Raw genomic sequence first — 19961 nt, forward strand, 5'->3', positions numbered from 1 at the left:
CAGCTAAATAACCAACGCTTTCTTTGAGATGAGAGACCTGAATTTGATTTCTCGTGGAAGATAGTAATTCGATTTCTACGTTAAACTGTAACTTAAGTATCAAATCATTCACCAAAGTTGAGGCGTCTCTTACAAGAAACGCGATTCAGCATTTAAAAATAAAATGCGTCATATTCAGAGAGCTTTTGATCACCTGGCAGTTAATGGGAACAACTTCGATATAGGCTGGTACTATTAAAAGTTCATACAATCTTTTCCCACTTGTCATGTCTACTGATCGGAGTTGAGTTTCCGTGCAAGAGGAAGCAAAGCCCACAGATTCTTAAATTTGAAATAGCTCCCTCTTGCCATGGATTTGTGAACTGTATTCTGGAAAAATGGTTCTTCCGCAAACTGTCAGATGTCTGTGATGTATTAAAAAAAAAAAATGTGTATGTCTGTCATTAGCTTTAAGGCGTCAACTAGTTAAAACTTTGGGGTATTACATTAGAAAAATGAATAAAGCAAAAGACATATCGAGCTCAAGAGTATTAACGATATCAATATTCACAGCAGACACTTGGGTCAGGCTTCAACGGGAGTTAAATTTATCTGATCCAGGTAAATATATATTGGTATTTTATTCTTCATATCAAATGTTAACAATTTATTCACATTATATAAAACATTTATTCACATTATATAAAAGTATGTCTTTCATCGTCTATTAATTATATACGTAATATAAAGTATATTGTATATATATTATAAATCAACTAACACATGGCTTTTCATCTTCTTCACACTCCTTTCTGTAGGTCTCACGCACAAATGTCTTCCAAACAGTGTATAAGCTCTGTCGCCGAGAGGAAACGTAAAAACAGAATGTTCTTTTGGAATAGCTAAAAAGAGAAAAATACCGCTGTTAATATCTTTAATACACTATATCTAAAGTTAACATTGAAAGTGTTTACTACCTACTTCGAAAACATTTTAAACACATTTTTGATACGTCATACACGCACTGGGGGAGTACATAATGTCATTCTTGTATGACTCATGATAGATTACAGAATATACAACAAAGTAAGACAAAATTATACATTAATGACTGACACAGCGCTGAAAACCTTTAAATAATTATTAATAACATTGATATGCCAGTTTTAAATATTACTTTATTGTGAATCTTAAAAAGAATTCCAAAATTTTGCCGCCCCCTAAATTCTAGCGCCCTGTGCTCGTGCACAGAATAGCACAACCTAAATACGGGCCTGACAGGTACCACTATTTTTCAGTCGCATACAGGAAAAGCTCAACATCTGCGTTGGAAGTAAGGTCACAAAAAATCTGAGAATCACAAAATGCTTGAAACTGGAGTTAACGACAGATCGTTAATAGCAAGTAATGATGCATAAATTACACTACTTTCCCTGAGGTTAATGTTATGTGAATAGAGCTAAATCGTGTATCATTAAATGTTTCATTCAGATTATTTTATGTGATACATTCTTTGGCATTAACTTGCTCATATCTTAAGTTTCAATTATCAATGTAGACCTATCAAATAAAGCTTATTTTAGTTTCAATTAGTACAATTTACTTACTTCTAAGTATATTATCCTTAGAAATTATTTTGAACGTGTTCTTGGCATCTAACACAACTATTCCAGATCTTCCAACCAAACTGCTGCACTTGGAGCGAGTTACAGTAATCCAACAACCATGGAAATCAGCCTTCATCATAAGTAAAGAAAATTGTTCCCAATACTTTTCACCTGGACTAGCGCTCCATCTGCAAAACAGTACCTCTTATAATTCGTTTACAATATATATTTCTGTATTACCGTAATCATTATATTTGTCTGTCTTGGCGTAAGCCACATTATCAGAACTGGATAATACATCATAAGCCACAAAAACAAACAAACTAACTGAACTGCTTACAGATTATGGTGTATTAATACGTGATATAAGTTACAGTTAACTTATTATTTGCTTTAATTTTAACTAAATATTTAATTTAGAAGTTACTTTAAATAATCAACAGTAAATATTTATTCTCTTCTAAAAACATTAGCTGAAACATGTACATTAAATACCGTATTAAAAATTAGTTACAAGTATTTGAAACAAAAGTGTCCATCAGCTTATTTTGTGTTTTGTGATCGAGTTTTAAATTCATTTCTCATAAGTATTTGTTTACCATGCTCAGATCAGGGTTCATTTCTCTAATAGCGTACTTAGAGCACAAAGGACATTAAACTACAAAACTTTTTCCTTCCTGCAGGATTATAAGAGTGACACGGAGGCTCAGTAGTAGAACGCTCAACTTTGGTGCGTAGGGTCCCTGGTTGAATCACATTCCGCGCCGGGTGGATTTTGTGGAGGACAAACACTGCGTACGTGGGTTTATTTGGGATCCTTCCATTTTCTCCCACTTTCTTCATTACATTATTATCTATCTCATCATCACTGTCTCCCATAGCCTCGATACATAAACATACGACGTTAATTCAACCATGGCCTTCCAAGGTACTTTAGTTGATAATTGTTTGAAATATACACTACAGTCAATCATCAACTAATCCTTGAATAAAAATCGATAGATTCAAGCAAGCTTACTAATTAGCTTAGGAGGTTTAAGCATAAGAAAAGTCTCAGATTTAAGCCTTCCAGCTTTCCTATCCTCATGTTTTGGAGTGAAGCCACTTGTCTCCAACATACTATACATTCCGGTTGACAAAGTGGAAATTTAAACCTGACGGTGGGATTCAAGATATGGAATGGTATTTACAATAGTGAAACTCCTGCTGTATTGGACTCAAAAGAGAATTGGGATAAAATTATATTAACTGCAATAATTGATGAAAAAAAGGCCCTGGAAATACATGCCCATACTGCCCGTTTTAAATCCCTACAAAGAAAAGAATCTGGAGCATGGCTACAAGGTACACTATACAAAAATACTGGAACTTTCTTAAAAAATAACACGTTTCAAATTTGTGTCGCTCTATGTCTCGATTTAAATCTGTCACAGTTTCAAATGTACACTCATGTCCAAAATTATTGTCGCAAGTCTATAAATATGTTGTTGTAGGAATATAATTTGATAATGACTTCGCCCGGTATTTCTTATAATGTTAGTATGTTTATAATCGGCAAAGACATGTGTGTGGCAAATTTCATGTCAAAAGAGCACTAAATAAGAACAATAAAACGAAAATAAAATTTTCTTGGCTATTTAGCAACATTTTGTTTTACTCATTCTAATTTTCGTATTTATAATTCTTTTCCTATGAAATTTATCACAAATATACATTTCCTGATTATATACATAGAATGAGTATTAAAAGCACCCTGCAAAATCATTATCAAATTATATTCTTACAAGAAGACAGTTATAGATATGCGACAATCATTTTGGACATGAGTATATATGTCAAGAACAGTTGATGAAAAAGTCTAATAGGCACTAAGCTGTTCTAGGAGTGAACGTCGAATTTCTCGTCATGGGGAGCTAAATCACGTAATTAAAGGAGCTCTTGTCAGTACTGACATCTCAAGTATTTTAGAAACACATGGAATGTCCCGAAATGATGGAAAACGATCAGATGGAGTGACATTAATCCCGGAAAATGGGCAACGACTAGTATGGGACGTCACATGTGTAGACACATTTGGACCTTCAACATACAAAGAAGGAAGAAATGATGATGAGACAACCTGTACGCGAAAACACACAAAATATTCCAAGCTAAAAGATCATATGTTCATCGCCTTTGCTACTGAAACTATGGGAATTTTAACCAGCATGCTAGGGAACTCCTAAAACAAATTGGATCGAAATTAAATCTCAAGACGGGAGATCCAAGAAGTGCACAATTTGCGCTTTAGCAATATATAGAGGTAATGTGGTTAGCATTTTAAAAATTTGCGCTTTAGCAATACATAGAGATAATGCGGTTAGCATTTTAAGTTCCTTCCCTTCTTCTAAAATGGAACGAAGTTTTTACTTAAATTTGTAAACTACGAGGGTCATTCGGAAAGTAAAGAAAGTTTTTGTATAAACACTTTAATAACTGATATATAAAGGCGAAATTTGTGTTACATACTATGTGATACTTAAGTTACTTTTCGACATAGTCGCCGTGTAAATTTAAACACTTGTCATACCGTGGTACAAGTTTTTCTATGCCTTCGGCATACACAGTTGCCGCCAAACTGTTGAACCAATCACTAACAGCTTCCTTAAGTTCATCATCACTGCCGTAGTGGCTTCCACCCAAAAAGTCTTTCAACTTTGGGAATAGGTTCTTGAAATATCAGGAAAGAATTCGTGCAGCCCATCAATAGTGAATCGCCTATCCTCTTGAATTTTCCGCTCAATTCTTCCTTTGAGTTCGTCAGTCACAACAGAAGGCCGGCCCGAGCGTTCCTCATCGTGCACATTCGTCCGTCCGTCATTAAACATAATGCACCACTTACGAACTGATGCTTCATTCATTACATTTCCATACACCTCAGTGATTTGTCTATAAATTTCTATCGGACGCACTTTTCTTGCATTCAAAAATCTTATCACACTACGAACCTCACACTTGGCGGGATCAGTAATTGTATCACACATTTTACAGTCGCACAGCGAAGCAATAACGGACCGTAGCGGATCGCAGCTGGTGCCAGACTGAGGCTAAAGCATGCCCAGGTCAATAACCCAGCGGCAGCGGGGGTGGGGGAACACGCGCTAGCGCAAAACGTTCTTTACTTTCCGAATGACCCTCGTATTTAAGTTTTGTCAACTCCGTGATATTTCTCACGTTGCTTTGAAAGATGTGGAAGATGAACTACTCGCTATTCTCAGTTATGAAGTTAACTTGTTCTACACAATTTTGTCATTAATTTTTATTTATCCGAGTATTAACTTAACACAATTAGATATCAGGTTTTGTACTGGATCGCACAAAACATTCGTTCCGTTTCCACGGATGTAATTGGACATATTTCTAAAACTTTTGATCATTAACCAATTGTCTTTAATTTGTGAAAGTTATTATCTCCAATAACTTGCTCACATTTCTTGCAGCGATATTCTTTCCATGGATTGGGATGTAGTTTAACATTGACTTGCACATAAGTTAGTTTCTATAATTCTTGAATTTCTTGGAATTGGAAGAAATCTCTATTAAAACAAGAAAACCATGTAGTTATGTTAATAATGGGATAAAGAAATGAAAAAAAAAAGTAACATATGTGCCTTCCATTTCAACTCAGGCAAAAAAATATAAAATTGTACCATCACCATCTCAGATATTGTTGAAACTTTTTTTATAGCAACTAGACATGTTTTTAAGAGACCCATATTTTTTTGTTTGGTCGAAAAAAATTTTCCCGCCAAGTAATGGGCCATCAAAGACGGGGAGTACAATTCATGAATTGTAGAAGACATGGAAAATGGTCAACTTCGGAGCCTCACCATTCGGCTATGGAGACAGGTAGAGTTATAATTCTTGTTGTGGTATGTACATAGAGATATAAATAAACTATATTTTATTATAGTTTGGTTTGCGCATGCGTATCTTTTTGTACATAAATTAACAAATGAACGTCAATTTATCTGAAAAGTCGAAGTTTGCGAATTTTTTTCGAGCACTTCCGGTTCGAATTTTAAAATTCTGTTTTCACGGTTGGTAAGACCTAGCTACCCGCTTTCCGAAAAAAATTTTGTATCGCTTCTGTGTGCAACCGTTTTGTCGCAAAAAATTCGAGAAATTGTAAAATTTTCAAAAATCGCCATTTTTGGGCGCCATTTTCTCGAAAACACCATCTTTTAAAATTCTGAAATTTTGTCAGATGGTTCAACTTTACCTGAATAATAAACACACCAAATATCATTCTCGACCAATGCTTCATGAATTAACTGTAGCCTTTTGAAGTTAGCGAAATTTCGTTAACTTTGATGTCACAGTTAGCAACACTGGGAACAATAAAAGTGCAATGATTTGATGATGTTTGTGGTTCACATTCATTAAATGAAGAACAAAAGCTTTCCTTGACTGTTTTTTTTTTTTCATTATTTTGATCAAGAAGGCTCTCTGAAATAGTAAAATGAGCCTCCCCCTACTCCTCCGTTTTCTTAAACCGAAATAATCTGAGGTGGAAATTACGATTACGAAACGCACACATTTCAAGTTCACTTACTGAAAATGGTCTTCGGAAACAAAATTTCACTGATTCTTTTATTTATTTATTTATATTTTTTACATGGACCAATCATTTGCTTGGTTGGTGTTTTCTTCGCTAATAGCATGTAACCTTGCAGGTGCTCCAATAGATGTTGACTCACAACTCGTCCAGGAGTGGATCTAGGGGGAAGAAACTTTTTTAAATTTTTTTTAATAAATAAAACCAATCTCAGAGTTTGGAGCTCTTAAAAGTAGCTCTAAGTAGCAGTCCGTCCTGGGTCCACCCCTGCGTAGCACATTGTCGATAGTCACAAATGCTGAAGATCCATGTGGAAGCATAAACAGCACTTCAACTTCACGTAATTTATGATTTGTTCATAACATTTCTGCTACGCACCACTGGTTATCATACATATATGTATGTAACAAAAGTTCCTTTTTGGAGATTTCTTAAATCTACACTTTAAATTGCACAAGTTCGATTTTGGGGGAAGCATGAAGTTAGTTCATGGTGACCCGTTACTGCCATCAAAACTTCGCCATTTTCCGAAAGCCAAAGATGACTTCGTTGAATATTAGTTACCGGTCGCATACTTTCCCTTTTTTCTTCCGGAAGTCGTCGAATTCAGTTCCAGGCAACAAAACGAGAGTAATACCCGGAGTTTGTACTTGCACTATACTCACGAATTCTTATGCGGTTTTAGTGGGGGCGCGGTGGTTCAGTGGTAGAGCGTTCACCTCTGGTGCTTGGGGTCCCTGGTTCAATCCCAGCTCACGCCGTGTGGGCTTTGTGGTGGACAAACACCGTGCTCGTCGGTTTTCTCGGGGTTATCCCGTTTCCTCCCACTTTCTGCATTTCACCATTTCATTCATTTCTCATAATCACCGTCTTCTTTAGCCTAACCGGCATAACCGTGGGACGTAAAACTTAAAGATTTCATTTTTTTCTTCTGCGGTTTTAATACTGTGTATCTGTTTTTGCTTAAGGTTATGCCGCGTTGCCACATCGTTTACACCTCCCCCCCCCCCCTCAATACCGTCACACAGACCCTTGCATGGCCGGTTTCACTGCAAAACCACTGGTTTATCGGACCTATCTGCATCTCGAACATCTGAAAGCGATTTTTAAAGTGGGATGCAGCACCATCAGAAATCACTGACACGGTTTGGGAAATTCTAGACACTTATTTTCTCGTATTCAAATCTTTTTCTATAAAATATATTTTCGCTTTTCTTCGAGTATTTTTAGAATCTTGTCTATGGCTATGAGTACATGAGCCGAATCGTGTGTTTTATCGTCGTTTATAACAACAAAACTGTCATTTGTTTCATATTCCGGTGATAACTTTGAATTTCACTTTGCAGAATAACAGTTCAGTTTTCAGCGAAGTCCATATGAAGTAAATTAGAATTTGTGTCTTGAAATTTTATACGGTGCTTTTCGGTAGCAATTAATTCTCTTTGGATTTTCTTGATGTAGTCATGAATTACAATTCTTACAGTTAATCCAGCAATGTACCATACGAAAACAGAAAGTCGCACAGTTTTTTAACGAGATTATTGTTTTCCCATATGGCATACGTAACACTTTCATTTTCATCAGGATCAATAATTAAAGACTACACTTATTCCTTCCACTCCAGGACATTCCCCACATTCTTGAAGAAGACAGTTGTCATTTTCTACGGATCATACTACTAAAGGAAATATGTCACTCATGACAGCTTCAATACAGGCTGCACCTTTGATTTGTAGCAACGCAGTAGCAGCTAACTTAAAATTTGCACAACACACACACACATACATACACACTTCCCTCGCAGGTTGCGGACTGACCCACTTTAGTCGAATACTGTAAAATTCCGAGTGACCCATTCTTATGGTGGGATTGTTCTGTTTAAAAAGTCAGTAAATTTCTTTGGAACGCGTAAGAAAACGTTTCGATTTTTTTTAAATTTTTGTCCTTGTTCGATCACTGTAATGACATCGCACTTAATTGAGAGTTTGTCTGGAGCATTCCAAATCATCACTGAGGTAATAGTTCAGGCTTTTTGTAGATTATCAGAATTTATTGAATGGTCATTTCAAGTAAACTTAAAATTTGTGTTTCGTAATCGTAATTTCCACCTCAGATTGTTTCGGTTTAAGAAAACGGAGGAGTAGGGGGAGGCTCATTTTACTATTTCAGAGAACCTTCTTGATCAAAATAATGAAAAAAACAGTCAAGGAAAGCTTTTGTTCTTCATTTAATGAATGTGAACCACAAACATCATCAAATCATTGCACTTTTATTGTTCCCAGTGTTGCTAACTGTGACATCAAAGTTAACGAAACTTTGCTAACTTCAAAAGGCTGCAGTTACTTCATGAAGCATTGGTCGAGAATGGTATTTGGTGTGTTTATTATTCAGGTAAAGTTGAACCATCTGACAAAATTTCAGAATTTTAAAAGATGGTGTTTTCGAGAAAATGGCGCCCAAAAATGGCGATTTTTGAAAATTTTACAATTTCTCGAATTTTTTGCGACAAAACGGTTGCACACAGAAGCGATACAAATTTTTTTTCGGAAAGCGGGTAGCTAGGTCTTACCAACCGTGAAAACAGAATTTTAAAATTCGAACCGGAAGTGCTCGAAAAAAATTCGCAAACTTCGACTTTTCAGATAAATTGACGTTCATTTGTTAATTTATGTACAAAAAGATACGCATGCGCAAACCAAACTATAATAAAATATAGTTTATTTATATCTCTATGTACATACCACAACAAGAATTATAACTCTACCTGTCTCCATAGCCGATGGTGAGGCTCCGAAGTTGACCATTTTCCATGTCTTCTACAATTCATGAATTGTACTCCCCGTCTTTGATGGCCCATTACTTGGCGGGAAAATTTTTTTCGACCAAACAAAAAAATATGGGTCTCTTAAAAACATGTCTAGTTGCTATAAAAAAAGTTTCAACAATATCTGAGATGGTGATGGTACATGCTCTGCCTGAATTGAAATGGAAGGCACCCATAATAAACTAAATAAAATATGTGGGATCCCGAGTCCAATCCCCGCCCACACTAATTGAACTTTGTGGTGGAACACCGTGTGCCTGGGGTTTTCAGAATTCTCCTACTTTCTTTGTTTCAACCATTATCACTCCACTCATCATCATCGTCTCCTTTAGCCTCGGTGCATAATCATGGGACGTTACATTAAAATAAACCAAGCAGAGATTTCACATCTGTTAAGATATTAAACTACTTACCCAATTTTTTCTAAATGGTCAATATCCAAGAATGTGCGCATATACTGCTTCCACAACTCGTGAAGAGCCAGAAAGTCTTCAAACTTCAAGTCTTTTTTCTTAAATTTTAAAAATCCTAATTTGCGTTTCTCTTTTGCAGTCAACTGCGTTTTCTTTAAGCGAGGAGGCTTCCGAAGTTTATTCCCTTTTGACTTGGACAGTAAGAAAGGCTAAAAAGAAAGAAAAAGAAGAATTATACATTACATAATAAATCACCTCTACTACTGCTGAAATCACAACATCTTGGAAAAGTTTCACCAATAGTCGTTTGGTTTCACTTAACCATTTTACTGCTGTGGCCATCACAGTGATGGCGTACGGATAAGTTCCTTTATCTGTATGTTTACAATAAATGCATTTTTTTAAATGTGGTTGTAGCTGTAAGAAAATAATACATTTTATATATACTTGAGTGTCTACACTTGATCTGTGTCAGCTATCTTTCAATGCTCTAACTCAAATAAAGCTTCTTATCTATCTTGTTAGGCCTAAGTGTTAGTTACTACAAACAACATAAATGCACTGATTACCATTCATATATTTATTCCACAAACTTCTATATCCACCTAAGAGTATCCAATACATATCCTGATCCAAATCTCCATGTATCTATTTACCTATTCAGGTATTATACCTAAGTGAAATAATACACAAAATATCTCTAAAATCCAATATCCATCTTACTCTAATTGAAATCCATTTTGATCCACTTTTACTTTAACATGAACTGTTTACACAGTGTATTTTCTAACAACTAACATTCCATATAGAGTCATGTTTAAACTTCTGTAACATCTTGTGACCGTAATCCATGGCCTCATTCCCAACACTCTCCCCCTTTATATAAATTTAATTAGAAAAAAATATTGATTATAAAAATTCTCGATTGATGAAAACAGCTCCATGCAAGACTCATAAAAACTCATTCATTTTCTTCTTCTACTGTTATTTTATTATAAAGTGCATAAAATTCAATAAATCAGTCAAAAATACTAACTGCCTTTTATCCTTACATTTAATAACACATTCATTACTCCAATATCATTTAACGATTCAACATGATTTTGTATTTTGGTCTGGTTCCATACCTCCGACTTTCTTCACAAGTAATAACGAAATAGGTATTCCAGTCGTTAGACTTAATACTTGCCTTTTTTAATTGATCGTCTATCTTCAACTGATCATCTACTGGAACATTAGCTTCAACAAGTTTCTTAATGAAAGCTTCACTAGCAGGTTGATCGTGAACAGCAACCATTAATTGTGCACAATTTTCCACGGTCACATCAGTGAGTCTTGAATATAACACACCTATAAAATAAAAAGAGACAAGTTTCAAATCAATAATATCTCTCTTAGGAAAAAAGAAAAAAAAAAAAGTCGTGAATTTTTATCCTTTGATTGGATTGTATTCATGAAATATCTTAATATTTCTTTTTCATTCTAGATGAATTGAACTTAACTCAAAGTGTATCAAGGACCTCAGGTCAGAGGTGAAAGAATAAGAATCACAAATATACTGTATATGTATACCTTTGTGCGTCGAATATTCGTGATATCGTCAATTCTATTTTCCAACTTTACCTAAACATTTCCATCCCCATTTTCCAACAGGATAAATTCTCCATGTCGCCACGGCAACCCAGCGTGCTCTATTAGGTAAACTATTAAGTCACCAGACTAAGCGGTTTCGCAAACATTGGCAGCCTTGCTCAGATGTACACCAACCCCACACAAATATCAGTGGTGCCCACCCCCCTTATGTCCATGACGCACCCCCCGCAATTGTAAAAAATCTTTTCGATTACTTTTTACACCCCCAATATTTCAGTGACGCAGTTTGCGTCATAGCCCCCCCTTGTGGGCACCCCTGCAAATATTTTGTACGACCGACTGATTGCTCTACTAGCTGCTTTTGTGACTTCAGGATGATTACACATGTTTTTACGGCTACTAATTTCCGTTGCAACTGTCCGATTTTAATGTAATATGTCGTACATTTTCCTTAAGGCTGCTCAATCAGCCACTCTGGATGAAGCTGAAATCAGTACAGAATAAGGTATTAGTATTACTCCTCCCTCCGATTTTTGTTGAGTTCCACGATAACTCATATCAAACTCATTTGTTTTTAATCAGGGCACAACATTTCAAAGTCAGACGCACTCGCGAATCCAAAAATGATGGTAGCCAGTATCTCTCACGTACAAATTATGAGAGGTCCCCCTCGCCTTTTCCCACACGACCTTTGGTTTGACAAATAAGTAGATTACATAAAATTTCAAAACCAGACAATTATATTCAGGATAATCAATTTTGAATTGGACAATTCATATACATGTTAAAAAATATCTTACCTTGAGACTTCACGTTCGTGTAACGTTCTCTCTCTCTCTCTGCACTGAAGTATCCGTTGTCGATTGTAGTGATAGCGGTATCTCATGAAAATATCTAATTTTTAAGAATATTTTATATATTTACTTATTTTGTTATTTATTTATTTATCATTGACATCGTGACGTGATTGCTTGATCTATTCTAGATACCGGGCTGTTCTAGCTTCAAACATCTGGGAAAACAATCACTCGCGTTGAGGCACCAGGAGGCAAACCATTTCGATTGAAGGTGCGAAAGGAGGGGCGAATTACAACGTTGTGAATACTTCACTTTCCATGTTCCATTGTGAAGACTTCATATTTCCTGTTTTCTCTCACTCAATGACATTTTTTTTTTCGTGCAAAACAGAAACTGTACAGCCCTGCAGGTTTAGGCAGAAACCATTCCTACTGAATACTGGTCGCCAGCTCTAAGTTCCTAGTCGCCAAGGGCGATCTGGCGACCGGAAATTTTGCGCCCTGGTTTTAATACAATATTATGTATATTTTCTTCGAATTTTCCGTAATCTTCTGTGCTTGAGATTAAATCCAGTCAAGAATCAGCAGTGAATTGAATTTGCCTCCTAATGTGGTATGGATTACTCCTACTCCCCCCTCCCCCAGCACGGTAAAAGATTATGATTCAGATATCCTTTGTAAAAACATTATCATGGAATATGACGTAAACTTAATGAGGCTTCAAAATCATCCCCAATATTTGGATTTAAAATCAATCCAGAACGAGAGAATGAACCTTCGATCCCCATAATTTTAAGAAAACAATGTTCGATGATAACTTTCGTATACAGTATTCGATTTTAACATAATCTTTAAAAAATATGTTCGATGATAACTTTCGTAAATAGTATTCGATTTTAACATACTATGGTGTATATGTTTATTGAGGTTTACACTTAATCCTCACTCTTCCCGTAGTCAATCAAATGTCAGGATTAACTTAATCGCTATCCCCAAGATTTAAGTGAAAAGTCTATAACTTTCGTTAAAAAAAAAAAAAATCGAACCTGGTAAATTTTTCTAAGAATTTCCAATTTCTCAATTGGTTTCAGTTGAAGTAAGCTAATAATAAGGGAGAGAGCTCCCTGAATATTAATTAAACATACGGTACTCAGATTTAAAAAAAAAAAAAAAATTGTACTTTGCCGGAAATCGGAGACAGACTCTTATAGTTAAGATTGACATTAGTGAGAGGAAGGGTTGTTCGATTCAACAATGCACAACATCTCCAGTTGAATATATTCACAGCTAATATATGTGTAAAGGCCTTTTCCTAGATCCGCAATCTGAGAACGCGCCATGCCGGGGTGACATAAAGCAACGTTAATCAGGTAGATCATGAAAACTATTTAGAGAAGACTGACATTATCTTAAAAGAAATCTGACATCAATTGTTTTTTTTTTTTTTTTTTTTAAGTCTCCATTTAAGTAAAATGATTACAAATAAAAGGACAAAAACGTGGACAAATAAAAGGACAAAAAGGACAACATAACATTTTCATGAAAAATGACAACACTATTTCTTCATTCTTATATCAAAGAATGGAAATTTGGGAAGCAGTTATTCCAATTCGCAAAACTATAAATAACTCCAACTTCCATCCATATTAGAAGTTAAATACGGGAAATCAAAGTGCAGTCCAGTGGTTATAGCACGTAACTAGATCGCTACAGATTTTCAGTCTGAGGTAGATCACTGAATCATAAAGTTTGGTCACCCCTGGCATACCCCACATTTTCGAGTGGATCTTTTCGGTTAGATTTGTCAGCGTTCATTGTAGTAACCGTAGTTTGTAAGGAAATTTCAGTTTTTGCGCATACACATTGTTGCTTCGCTCTTGCTCCCTCGGAACGCACCCTCGCGCTGGCCAACCAGCTCTGTCCTGCCCTGAACTGGGATAGATAAAAATCTTGGTTGTAATGATCACGTAACACAGATTTGCACGCATATGATAAATATGTACTCCTAGTCTAGTTTATTTTTTCTAAAGGATATTTGCATCGAATTTTACCGAAAAAATCTCAGGTACCGAATAAGAATAGTCTGTAATAAAAATGGTAATTTTACGATTACAATGAATGAGTGCATATATGAAAGACGATTGTGTAATATACTAATTTCCATCAGAGCATTTATGCACTAGGAAACCAGTATTTTATGTTTAAAAATATAGAGCTACAAGTGAGAAACTATGGCAAGCGATAGCAATTTTTTTCTTTTTTTTTTTTAAGTAGCTTCGTTTAGTACGCGCATCTTTTTCCGTCGCTGACGCGCCTTCTCCCTGCGGATGAATCACAGCGCATGTCCCTGCTGTGCTTCTACCTTTGCTCAATCAGACAGCATTCTCGCTTTTATTGGGTATCTTGCACAAGTTAGTTTTTTGCAGTCTTTTTGTTACACATCCGGACACTTATTTATACCAGTAAGGGGAAGTTCTCAGTAAAGCTGCCATGAGTGCAACTCTTTTCCTAAGAAACAAAGGTAGTACAAGTGAATTTCGTGATGAAATAATTGCACATGAAAGTATAGCACGTAATCGTTTGCAGATTATACGGGTCATTTCATTTCAATTTAACAGTGACTTAACCTCACTATCTCAGATTTTAATGAAATTTGGTGCATAGATGCTCTCTAGGTAGACAAAGAAAAATACCAAATTTTAACTGTATATATCAACCAGTGTTGAAGATAGGGCTATGTAAAGTTCGAAAAAAAATCCCCAAAATAGCATATTCAATGTATTTTGAAATTGGAATTCCAGCTCTCCTAATTGAGATATCATTTTCCAGTATTTTTCATGCCCTTTCCTGTGGTATATAATATTATATAGGCTAATTCAGAATTTGTTTTTCAAAATCAAAATCAAAATTTTTTAAAAAGTACACATTTTAAAATCTTGAAATTCATTCGATGAATAGATAGTATTCTTGTAAAGCACCTGGCAAAATATGAATTTGGAATGATAATGGGTGCATTATTAAAAAAAATTCGAAACCAATACTTGAAAATGAAATCTTTAAGTTTTACGTCCCACGGTTATGCCGGTTAGGCTAAAGGAGACGGTGATGATGAGAGATAAGTGAAATGGTGGAATGAAGAAAGTGGGAGGAAACGGGAGAACCACGAGAAAACCCACGAAAACTAACACTTGATTTTTCAAGACAAGAATGCTAAGTTTTACACTTCTGTGAAAATAAAAATGAACACTTACTTGAAGAAAGAGTATAGATGAGTCCATAGTAAAACTTTTCGATAAGTAGTAGGACATGTTTATCATTTGAAGTTTGAAAAAGCCACATTTGTTCGGTATACGTAACTGTCAAGGAGAACATAGCTTCTTCCATTGGGAGTTACATGATTCAGTTTCGTCAGAACATCCACCATTAACATCCACAGAACATCAGCATTTCTTGGATATGAGAATGATGGATGAAGAAGTTATTTTTACTTCATCAAGTTCATAGAGTTCTTCATTTTTCTGTAAAACACACCCGAGCTACCAATTTCCTTCAGAGACAGCGGTGACATAGCCTGATATGTCTTCTAATTGAAGTTTATTTGGAGATTTTGACACTTCCTTTTCTCAACCCTGCAAACCACCTGAAAATTTTAATACAATTTGTCCTCATATTGAATTTGATCTCTCCGTGAAAAGCTGTGGATTCCCCGAAATAAATTTCTGTATACGTCTGTGATAACCAGTGCGCTAAAATGGCGTTTATACAATGAATGCTGGAATTTTAAAATTAAAAATTTAGTATGAGATATCGTTCAAGAAAATTAAAATGCCCAATTGATAAGCTACAAATGAAGTCGATAAAGTTTGTCTACTTTTGATTAATATATTTAAGCAAAGTTAAAAATATTGATAACTATGAAACAGACATTCAGGCAAGCAGATAGATAGGATAAAATTTGTTTCGTTAGCAGGGGCGACTTCAGGATTTTAATTTTGAGTAGAGCAATTTTTTTAACTTTATTTTTTAGAATCAGTTCGTTTGGTTTGTTTAGGCTTAACGTCCTTATGTAACAGCAAGGTTATGAAGGAAGGGACATATTACTTAAAATGGCATCTGAACCACTACTCGGTTTCCAGCTGGGAGAAATTCTGGGGGCCCATCGGAACCCTTAATTACAAGGTAAAAATTAGATGCGACACATGTGAACAGCTAACACAGATGATTTGACATATGTGAAAACGTCACTATGAAATTCACAACACGATTTGTGGCTTTTTTGTTTTTTACACCAATTCTTTTTAACACCTGGTTTAAACCAGCCAACTCTGCTGTTGTACCAGTGCTATCTTTAATTGTGAAACGTGTATTAATATTAACTTTATAAAATTAAAGTTCAAAAGTATTAGCATTTAACTTAGCTTTAAGTTAAACTTTTAGGATATGAGCTAATAAGTATTGCCAGCAGATTACAAGTGTGTATGATATGCTTTAGACCCTTTACTCTACTTCTCAGATTTATTCCTACAAGTAAAACAAAAAGCATTGCATATTTGAATTTTTCAGCTAGGTACAGAGTATTAATGGAAACTATACTGTTAGTTTTGAATTTTTTAAACAATGAACCCATTATCATTCCAAATTCATACTTTAGCAGATGCTTTACAACAATACTATATATTCATGGAATTAATTTCAAAATCTTACAGTATGTACTTTTTGAAAATTTTTGATTTTGAATTTGAAAAAAACAATTCTATATTAGCCTGTATGATGTTGTACATCACAGAAAAGGTAAAAAAATGCTGGAAAATGATACCTTATTCAGCTCTCCAGCTCAAGTAGGAAAGCCGCAATTCCAATTTCAAAATACATTGAACATACTATTTTGGGCATTTTTTGAAACTTTATATAGATTTATCTCCAATACCGGTTGATGTATAAGGACGAAATTTGGTATTTTTCTTAGTCTATATGGATAGTACCCCTGTAAAAAAATTCATGACAATCTGAAATGGTAAATTTTGTTTCCAAATTGTGTTGATTTGACCTGGAACGACTCATACTTTGCATGAATATTATCAATCTATACGCAAATAATTTGATATACTTCAGGGTAATGAAGTTAAAAGATTTTAGGGATTCGTTTAAAGCAAGAACTTATCGCTGACGCACCTGCTCCATGCAGATGAATCTTCGCGCAGGCTGTTCTGCTGCACTCCTACTCTGACTCGGTTAAATAGCATTCTCGTTTTTTTTTTCAGTAACTACATACATAGCGCAAGTCCATGGTGTCTACTAAAACTCCAAATTGAAATTTCGTGACTTTTTTGTGACCTTTCCTTTACCAAACATAAAATTTCGTAACTTTCTCAAGAGCAAATTTGGATGCGAATTAGGCCGAATTTTCATGTATGCGATTGAAACGTGCTTTGTTTGCGATTCGGTAGCGTCAATGCCGACCACAGACATTTTTGGTGGTGAATTTTGACGTTTTATAAAATAAAAATTTTCCAGCCAGTACTTATATTTGTACTGATAAAAAAAATCGTGACCTAAAAGCTAAAGTTCGTGATTTTTTCTGGACTTTCATGACCGATTTCTAATTTCGTGATTTTTGTGACTTTCGTGACCGATAGACACCATGAAGTTTCTTTCTGTTTTATACATAGTCGTTTTTATAACATACGTACGGGCGCGTATTTATACTCGTAAGGGGAACGCCTCGTAAAGGAAATTTGCACACATGAATGCAACTCCAACCTGAAGGAACAATTTCTAAGGCATTACGAATGAATTTCGTGATTTAATATCTGCATATTGTATATAATAAAACAGCAAATAATAGAATACGGTGCTGGTGTAGTTCTGGCGCTCCACATTTTGGAAGATTTAGAAGTATTTTAGGTTTACAAGTGTAAAATCATTACAAGTGCTTTACGAAAGATAAAATAGGTGAGCGCATACTAAAGATAACTGTATTAGATGCTATCTTACACCGACGGTATATTTCTGCACAGTGTACGAAACCTGTATTTTATGTTTAGAAGTGGAGCGTTATTAGTATGAAACAATGACAACTGCTATTGGCAAAAGCGACTACCATCGCACACACGCATATTCACCATCGCTGACGCGCCTGCTCCCTTCGTACGTACCCTCGCGCGAGCATGCCAGCTTCGTCCTGCCCTCATTGGGTTAGATAATCTTCGTTCTTTTAAGTGGCCACCTAGCATTTGTTGTTTGTTTTTTGCATTGCAGTTTTTGCCACATATGCGGAAGTCGTGTTTATACGAAAATCGTAAACAGAATTGTAAATTTTCTACAATTACTTCTGTTGGGCTCCATGAATTGTAACGATGCCAGGTGAGATTTTTCACGTCGCCCAGCGTAAAACCTTCTAGGGGATAATAAGGAAATTAGTGAATTATAATTTTTTCAACAATTTTTTAATGGTGCGCTAAAAGTAAAACATAGTGTAATATAGTTTCCAGTGACATCCGTTTACAAGCTTATTAACAATCTGTATGCAATTATTTGGGCATGTACAAAGGTACCGGTAACAGCATTCCAGAACACCTTAGGGAATTACTTGAAATAAGAAAATATATTTTATTAATTTGACGGACTATTCTTAATCTGCATCTTTTCTTTGATACTTATTAACAAGCTACAAACAAAATCACATTAAAATTTACGAACCACTATCTTGAACAGAACCCCTGTTCTCGTTTGGCCCCTCCATTCTTCACGTGAAGGCAAATCCTTTTTTCTTCTTCTTCTTCTCCCAACTATCAACAAAACTGAAAAAAAAAAATATTGAAAGGAAAAAGTAGCAGTCGTGGTTGTTAAGTCTACCATTGCACTGAATATTTTTTGGAGATAGTTTAATTGTATAAATATGGAAATTGATTGCACTAAAGAACGTGGTCAAAACAGAAGTCATAACCAAAATTGTCGCAGGTGTAAAGCCGAAATCACACGTGTTAATCGAAAGTAAAACCAGTGTCGAGAAACTGCGACGCCAGAGTTGTCCACATATTATATAGAATCAAGCCAAATTAATAGAAAGTATTACACAACATTGTTATAAAACGAAAAGTGCACTAAAACGGGAGCTCGAGCGGGGGACGCCGTCCCCTCACCTCCAAAAATATGTACGGCCCATGTACGGCTTCCCCTCAGTTCTTAAGAAATTACAAAGGGCAAAGATAGGCAAGGGGACGGCGTTACGTCATGCCGCTACCTACCGCCCTCCTACCTCTTCAGATCCACTTTTACCCCTAGTAGGGTCAGAAGCAAGAAATTTATGGAGAGAAGAAGGTGACCATAATTACAGAGAGGAGTAGTGCGTTTTCGAAGTAGAGATAAGCGTTGAGGAGTAGAAAGGTTATGAACTCTGATGCGGAAAAGGAAATGGAAGTAAAATGGACGTAATCTTGTTGGATGAACAAAGTTGGGGAAGAAAAGAACAAGGATGTTCCAATACCAACGCGACTTTGAACAACAACCATTATAAGCTACCGAACGTTGAAAATGAAGGGTTGTGAGGAGGAGAAAAACAGCGATAGCAGATACTAAAAGATCGATCTAGGTGCCGTGAAGGATTTCATCGTGCGACGTTATCAGCGATGAAGTTCTGAGGGTACGAACATGACCCTTCAGCAAGTAGTAAAGTTGAGGGAAGTACGGTGATAAATAAGTAGGCGGATTCCAGAGAGAATTGTAAGTCCAGGTAGAATTGTAAGAATTGAAGTACAGGCTTAGAATCTATGGCTATGCAGACGGGCGAATACTGATGCTAAAGAGAGTGAAGAAGAATCGCAAGAAGGGCATAAACTTCAGTGAGAAAAGTAAAAACATAACTGGCTAGTTTAAAGCTGAAACGTTGGTGAAGAAGAGAACCATAGAGAGCAGAACCAAAATTCAAGCCCTGATCAGATCCGTCGCAGTACAAATGTACAGTATTTGGAAGGAGAGGAGGAATAGAATAGCGGAAATATATTGGTGAGAGATAAAAGTGGAAAGACGGGGGGGGGGTATTCAGGGAATGATAGAAAGGGATTGGGAAAACAGGATATAGATGAATATAGCACGGGGAAGTATATTTACGAAGTAAATGTAGCAGATGCGGTGAGAACTCGAGGTAACCAC

The 19961-nt window shown here is 35.7% G+C and overlaps 1 protein-coding gene across 1 annotated transcript; it reads right to left on the reverse strand.

Annotated features, from left to right (window-relative positions):
- Positions 1–584: 584 nt before the first annotated feature.
- On the reverse strand, positions 585–18664 carry Pop4 (ribonuclease P/MRP subunit POP4). Its single transcript, XM_081760559.1, has 5 exons — positions 18510–18664; positions 10610–10770; positions 9421–9629; positions 1587–1774; positions 585–881 (listed from the first exon to the last, which is right to left on the reverse strand). Exons 1-5 carry the CDS (start codon positions 18550–18552, stop codon positions 745–747), a joined length of 738 nt encoding a protein of 245 aa, XP_081616685.1. The 5' UTR covers positions 18553–18664; the 3' UTR covers positions 585–744.
- Positions 18665–19961: the final 1297 nt, after the last annotated feature.

The sequence above is a fragment of the Thermobia domestica genome, chromosome 1 (assembly GCF_964235325.1).
Source record: "Thermobia domestica chromosome 1, izTheDome1.hap1.1, whole genome shotgun sequence".
Lineage (NCBI taxonomy): Eukaryota > Metazoa > Arthropoda > Insecta > Zygentoma > Lepismatidae > Thermobia > Thermobia domestica.

Excerpts from the sequence above, each read along its gene's own strand:
- Pop4 (XM_081760559.1), bottom strand. The coding sequence starts at position 18,552 with ATGGAGGGGCCAAACGAGAACAGGGGTTCTGTTCAAGATAGTG. Across the intron at positions 9,630-10,609 it reads TAGACGATCAATTAAAAAAG|CCTTTCTTACTGTCCAAGTC; the intron begins GCAAGTATTAAG and ends CTTTCTTTTTAG. Across the intron at positions 1,775-9,420 it reads GACCATTTAGAAAAAATTGG|ATGGAGCGCTAGTCCAGGTG; the intron begins GTAAGTAGTTTA and ends ACTGTTTTGCAG.